Below are 6,399 nucleotides of genomic sequence, written 5' to 3'. Positions count from 1 at the left end.
ATTGTGTTTTACTTCCTGTGTACCGCGTATCAGCTCCTCCCATTGGTCCCAATTCCCTGGAGCAGCAAAACGTTTTGATTGGCCCACATCATCGATTAAATACAAAGATAAACGCATAGCCTGAACTAACACACAGAAACACTTTGTAACGTAATCTCTTTTTAATTTTAGTAAAAAATAAAATAAAATCTAAAGTAAATTATATATTTGTATTTTATTATTTCAACTGTATGATTAATTATTGTTTATGTCGAACTTATTAATGAAAATAAACAAATACAAAAAAAACGAATTGTTGTCTACTGTGATAAGTGTGATTCGTTACCCCAAAAGCTGCTCTTAAATATTATTTAACACCCGAAAATACATAAATGTCAAGAAAAACGACAGCAGCATCGATTGCTCGGTGTCATTTTTAAGGCTAGATGAATCGATTGCCTACACACACCAGGATGTGTGAAGCAGAGTGAATTAATCGTAATGAATGTAGTAGGAACAACAATACACATGTGAGTTAATAGTACATTATAGTGCCACCATTTCTCGCACCGTTGCACGGTCTTGTTTATCGATCGTATTCCTTCCTGGTGGTGAGTCAGTCAGCGCAAGCAAGCTTGAGACAGGGATGACGTTTTCACCATGGCCGAAAGGAAAGAAGCTAGTTCACCTGGATCTGAAAGGTGCTCCCCCAAGGATTGAATACCTTCACAAGGTGAGCAGGTCCCTGGAACAGTCCTGCCATTTCACACAGCATAGTTTTGAATCTTTTGATAGTGTGTTATTATATATGATAAATAATACCCATTTATTTTCAGAAACAGAGCAGAGGGGCCAGTTGTTGTGTTAGTTTGAGTATGGCTCTCTCCTGAGTGAGTGGAATGTGTTTTATTTTCATTTTTCACCATCATGTCCACACAGCTGATCGACTTGTTCTCTCAGCTGGGAGCTGATGGCCTTCTGGTTGAGTATGAGGACATGTTTCCTTACGAAGGGCAGTTGAACCTGCTGCAGGCAACAGTCCATCCTGCTTACAGGTGTGTGTGTGTGTGTGTGTGTGTGTGTGTGTGTGTGTGTGTGTGTGTGTGTGTGTGTGTGTGCGCGCCCTCAGTCAGTTTATGACTTGCTTATTGACCCACAATGTGAGGTAATAAAACTGCAATTCTTACCTGGACTGAACTCACTATATGCTCTCTTAAGAGAAAACACTTTATGCAAAAGCTCGCCCTGTCATAAAGATATAATTTGATAAAAATGATAGGCTGGTCATTTAACCCAGGGGTTTTCAACAGGTGGTCCGTGGACCACTGGTGGTCCGTGGAGGTATTGCATGTGGTCCCTGACCATGCATTTAGTAATGTAGCAAAGTGAAGATTTTGTCATTTCTTCCACGGAACAGTGCACTAAACGCCTGTGCACTGTTCCGTGGAAATGCGTCAATGTTATCAGAATTACTGGGAAGTCTGAGGTTAAGAAATTCCACAGAAAAGGCAGTTAGTTAGAATCTCAAGAAGGGTGAAGTGTACCAGCTTGCCTGGTTGATTCGTCATTATTAGGAAATGTTAATGTGCCCATAATATGGGCACATTAACAGACTATCTCAAAACATTTTGTTCCAGGGAAAGTATTTGAGTTTAAAATGTTCACTTTAAAAATAAGCACGAAGTAACGCTTGTATGTGTATTTTTGAATAGCCAAATAAATCTAAAACGACACTGATGCTTCAATGGGTTAATGACCACCAGCCTCAGGTATGGGGACTGACATTGCATTGACCTACTGCTGTCTATTCATTGTTGTTTTGCAGTCACGAGGAGGTCCTGTCCTTGCAGGACGTTGCCAGATCCAGAGGGTTGGAGGTTATTCCTCTGGTGCAGACCTTTGGTCACATGGAGGTGAGGCAATCAGTTCAATTCAAAGGAGCTTTATTGGCATGAGAAATCTGTTTGCATTGCCAAAGCAAGTGTCAAACTCAAAACATAATGAAAACAAAGAATTGGAGAAAGCGTGTACAGTTGGAGGGGTCGTACAGCATTGTGTTAAACAGAGTCACATTCCATTGTTATATGCATGTTTTTTATATAAAGTTTTTTTGAAACAAACACGGTCACTTTTGTGACAATTTGCAGCATTTCCCCCGAAACTATTTAAATTGTATACAAAAAGCCTTAGATTTCAAATCTGTGTAAAGGTAGCAGCTCTTACTGTATGTGTGCAGTATGTCTATGTCAGTGTTGGAAAGTCAATGGTTAGTAGTCCTTAGGGTGGTTGTAATTCCATTGGCTAACCTTTATCACAAATCTTCTACATTACAGTATCCATTGTCTCTAGAATAGAAGAGACTACAGAATTGTTCTTAACACCCACCTCTCTCTTGCACGTTTACACACACACACACACACACACACACACGCACCCCTACCTTCCACTCATTCCTTCCTGCTTGCCTTCCTCCTTTTTACTGTTTCCATTCAACAGGAGCTGGGAATACCACTCATGTCTTTGTCTTTGTTTCCCTGCTGTCGCTCGTATAGTTTGTGTTGAAGCACCCGTCCATGCTGGGCCTCAGAGAGGTGAGCCACTGTCTGGGCACCCTGAATCCCCACAGAGAGGACGGGCTGAAGCTAGTGTTGGAGATGTTGAGGCAGGTGGTGGAGCGCCATCCAGGCCTCGGCACGCTGCACATCGGCGCGGACGAGGTGAAGACTTTTGATATAGCAGATGTGCAAGCTCGCATTGTGGCACGAAGTGATGCGCTGTGAGCTTGTATATCTGCTATTTTCGAATAGCCAGCACAAAAGATCTAAAGGGACACAGATGCTTTCCCGGTTTGAATGGGTTATTATTTGTTCTGTGAATTAGCAATTGGCATTGATTAGCACTGTATCTTATTAAAAGCCTTTATCTTATTGTAATATTATAGCGTATAACGACCTCCTACCGTAATTAACCTAGCTTTACTTGAGCATGCAAATCCATACACGTAATTAGCCCTTTATTAATGATGAACTCACACATTAATTCATGAACTCATCATTTACTCCCGTTCCTCAATCCTCAGCATAACTAGTGGAATATTGCACTAGTGGACTAGTGCAATATGTCATTATTAGAGAAGCGAGGACTCGAGGGTCTGACTCTCGTTGTATCTACAGTCTTCGTGCGCGGCTGAGATCGTTAAAGACACTTTCTCTGTCCCGCGTGTCCCAGGTGTATCTGCTCGGTGAGGGGGAGGAGTCTAAACTCTGGTTGTCCACACCTGGCCATACGGTGGAGCAGCTCTTCCTGGGTCATGTGACCAGGGTGGCCAAGGCCGTCAAGGAGGCGTGGCCTCACTTGAACCTCGTCATGTGGGATGACATGATGAGAGGGATGAACCATGACACTCTGAAAGGTGAGGGTAGGGGTCTTGTTTTGCGTACCTTGGCACACCAAGGTACGCTTGTTCTTATAGTGAAAATAGCCAATCTACTGTACAAGCACACAACGCGTCACATCAAGCACGTAGATTTTTTACTTGCGCAAGCAGAGCGCGAAAATAATTCATACCGTTTTATATAGTTGCAATAACATTGCAATAATAATGTTTTTTAATGCAATACAAAAATCTGTTTGATTCCTGTGTGAAATTGCATCCTTTTTTTCCTTCATTTTTTTCACCTGACAGCTAGTGGTCTAGTAGGTTTGGTCCAGCCCATGTTGTGGGACTACGGCCCTGCTCTGGATGTGCACACGACTGGTAGGAACCCCAGCATAAACTTTGACACCATGTAAAGTTAATTTAACTACTTATGCCCTGTTTCAGCCGTATGATGGTGTCGTGCTGTGGAAGTGGGCGATCCACAACGCTCCACAACGCGCCACGTTGCAATGCATTATGAGCTTGTACAGCTGTACAAGGCAAGCTCATAATGTAGCAGTATAGCTGAAGCTGCAAATCTGCCATTTTCACTATTTTGAAAATGGTTCAATAAAGTGGTTATTGTGACCATATATGGAGGCGTGAATCGTGATGTCACGAGGCGTGACCATATATGGAGGCGTGGGTGACTAACTGACGGACGGGAGATGCGGGTTTTCATAGTAAATGTGACCTCGCAACAAGATTACAATATCGATATAATGCCCAGCCCTAGAGGAGAGCATGCTCACCGTTAAATGGCATCGGATTATACATTTTCACCCGTCTTTACGGTGGTTTGATGGCATTTTCAAACTGTGGCATAACTAATACATTATTATTACTGACATATTGACGTACATTAATTTGACCGCTCTCGTCTCTCCCACAGTGTCTCTGTTGGAGAAGTACAGCGGTGCCGGTCTGTCGACGGTGTGGGCAGCTAGCGCCTTTAAAGGCTCCACCAGTGTCCACACCAACGTGGCCCTTACCCAGAGACACGTGGACAACCACCTGCAGTGGCTGAAGGTGGCAGACACCGTCTCCCCGGCCGTGCACCTCCAGGGCATTGCTCTGACCGGCTGGCAAAGGTAAGAATGTACTTTGGTACTTCAAACGATTCTCAAACTGCACTTTTTCATTTCAAAGAACCCCCTTCCCCCCCCCCCAGTTCACTATGCATTAGGCCACGGGCCCCCATAACTCTTACGGGTCCATTTTGAACACTCAGTTACCAACATTTAGCTGTGTACCTGCTGGAACCTCCCCAATGACCCCTGGGGGTCAACGCACCCCACTATGAGAACCACTGCTATAGTTGTTCATTAGTATATTAAACCATTTGCTGTACATCAAAAGTGGGGGGAAACCAAATTCAATGTTCACCTATTTTCACCAAATGTCATCCTGTTTTTGTCAAATATTTGCCTATTATGACATGCCCAAAATAGGGACGCTAAGGGGGTTAAACCTTTTTTGTATTGCACTTTTCAGTGGATTTTGAAAACGGCACATAATTGTATTCTTAACATAGGATAGGACTAGACACTAGAGGAATTAATATGTGGGTTTTACCTGGCAAGTGGTCTGTATTCACTTTCATTTCCTGCCATGCAAGGTACGACCATATGTCAGTGCTGTGTGAGCTGATTCCACTGGCATTGCCATCCCTAGCAGCCTGCCTGCAGACTCTCATCCATGGCCAATTCAGTTCGGAGGTTCAAGCCAACGTGACCGAGATCCTAGGCGTTTCCTCGGTGGAAGCTGAGAACATAGAGAGGTGAGAGTCAGCCTGAGATACACTTTGCTGCAGCACTGCTACAGTATCATCAAAAAAAAGACATGTGACTGGATTTTGTTCCCTGTGCAGCCATGTTGATGACTCGTCGTTTCCTGGTGGCCGACTGGCTGCGGCGATGGTAGAGCTCGTATCGATGCTAAACTCGAATGATGTTTGTGGTTTTGAAAAGAACATGTGAGTAAAAAAAAGGCAATGATGTTAACTCATTTCAGTCTCTTCCACTACAGTACAATACATAGGTTTAAAGAGTGATTTTGGTTAAAACAAACACTATTTAAAGCACTATATTCTGATAGTAATCATTGTAGGACTCCCCCTCTTTCCAGCTCTTTAAATCAATGAAACAAAAATTACATTTTCTGGTGCGTTGCCAAATTTCAGCCAAGCAGAGTACCAATATTTAAGCTTCAACTGTTCCAGTTTTGTCTGCTCATTTCTTTGTATCAACTATTATCACTTGATGAATTTGTATATTGCGTTCTCTCCTGATCGGATGACATTGGTAATGGTATCCTGAGCTGGAGATCCTTGCTACTGAACAAACACGCAATGATTACTATCAGAATATAACCAAAAATATCACTTACCATACCTTTTTTAATTGGGGCATCAAATATTCAATATTCTTACTGCGATATGCACATACAGTAATAAGATTAATATATTGGCAATTTTCATTGTAACGTGAATAATTCTGTATGCCTTTGCTACTGTAGGTATGTAAGAGGGTGGCTTTCTCCTTACCACCGACAGAGGAAAGCAGTCAGCCCTCTTATCACCATGCAGATTCGAACTCAAGCGACTGAGTAAGCTTGAATCTCTTAGTTCCATCCATATCTTCCCATATGTGAATCTTTTATTTTCAAATTATGCCTAAAAATATATATTCTATTTTCAGGTTGTTGAACATTTTGGAGCAGAAAGTGAGCACAGTGAGGGAGGAGATGGTACGTCTTTACCCACTCGCCACAGCCCAGGAGTGGATAGAGCAGCACGTTACCCCAGTCGTGGCTCCCATACAGAAGATTGTAGAGGATATCACAGCCTGTCTGCTGGAGATGACAGCCCAACACAGCCTCCCAGCTCTGGTTGAGCAGCCCAAGTGACCCAGAGGGCTTGTGAGAATGAGGATAGGAAAGGTTCAACGAGAGCTTTTACCCTGGTCCATTTTCATCTTTCACAGATGTATCCGAAGGAAGGA

General features: G+C 43.0%; 1 protein-coding gene across 1 annotated transcript; it reads left to right on the top strand.

The window, feature by feature from the left end:
- Nucleotides 1–486: 486 nt before the first annotated feature.
- Nucleotides 487–6,306, top strand: hexd (hexosaminidase d). The gene is made up of 11 exons (XM_080788657.1): nt 487–712; nt 919–1,034; nt 1,805–1,892; nt 2,532–2,696; nt 3,208–3,391; nt 3,665–3,736; nt 4,290–4,488; nt 5,016–5,177; nt 5,268–5,372; nt 5,915–6,004; nt 6,097–6,306. The coding sequence occupies exons 1-11, from the start codon at nt 626–628 to the stop codon at nt 6,302–6,304; spliced, it is 1,476 nt and encodes a 491-aa protein (XP_080644783.1). The 5' UTR covers nt 487–625; the 3' UTR covers nt 6,305–6,306.
- The last annotated feature ends 93 nt before the right edge of the window (nt 6,307–6,399 follow it).

Source organism: Protomyctophum bolini, assembly GCF_963924005.1.
Source record: "Protomyctophum bolini genome assembly, chromosome: 18".
Classification (NCBI taxonomy): domain Eukaryota; kingdom Metazoa; phylum Chordata; class Actinopteri; order Myctophiformes; family Myctophidae; genus Protomyctophum; species Protomyctophum bolini.
This window is presented reverse-complemented; position numbering and strand designations above follow the sequence as displayed.

What these genes read in the sequence shown, in the direction of transcription:
- hexd (XM_080788657.1), top strand. Translation starts at nt 626, where the DNA reads ATGACGTTTTCACCATGGCCGAAAGGAAAGAAGCTAGTTCACCTGGAT. An exon ending in TCTGGATGTGCACACGACTG is followed by an intron (nt 3,737 to 4,289) that starts GTAGGAACCCCA and finishes TCTCTCCCACAG; the next exon opens with TGTCTCTGTTGGAGAAGTAC. An exon ending in GCTCTGACCGGCTGGCAAAG is followed by an intron (nt 4,489 to 5,015) that starts GTAAGAATGTAC and finishes CTGCCATGCAAG; the next exon opens with GTACGACCATATGTCAGTGC.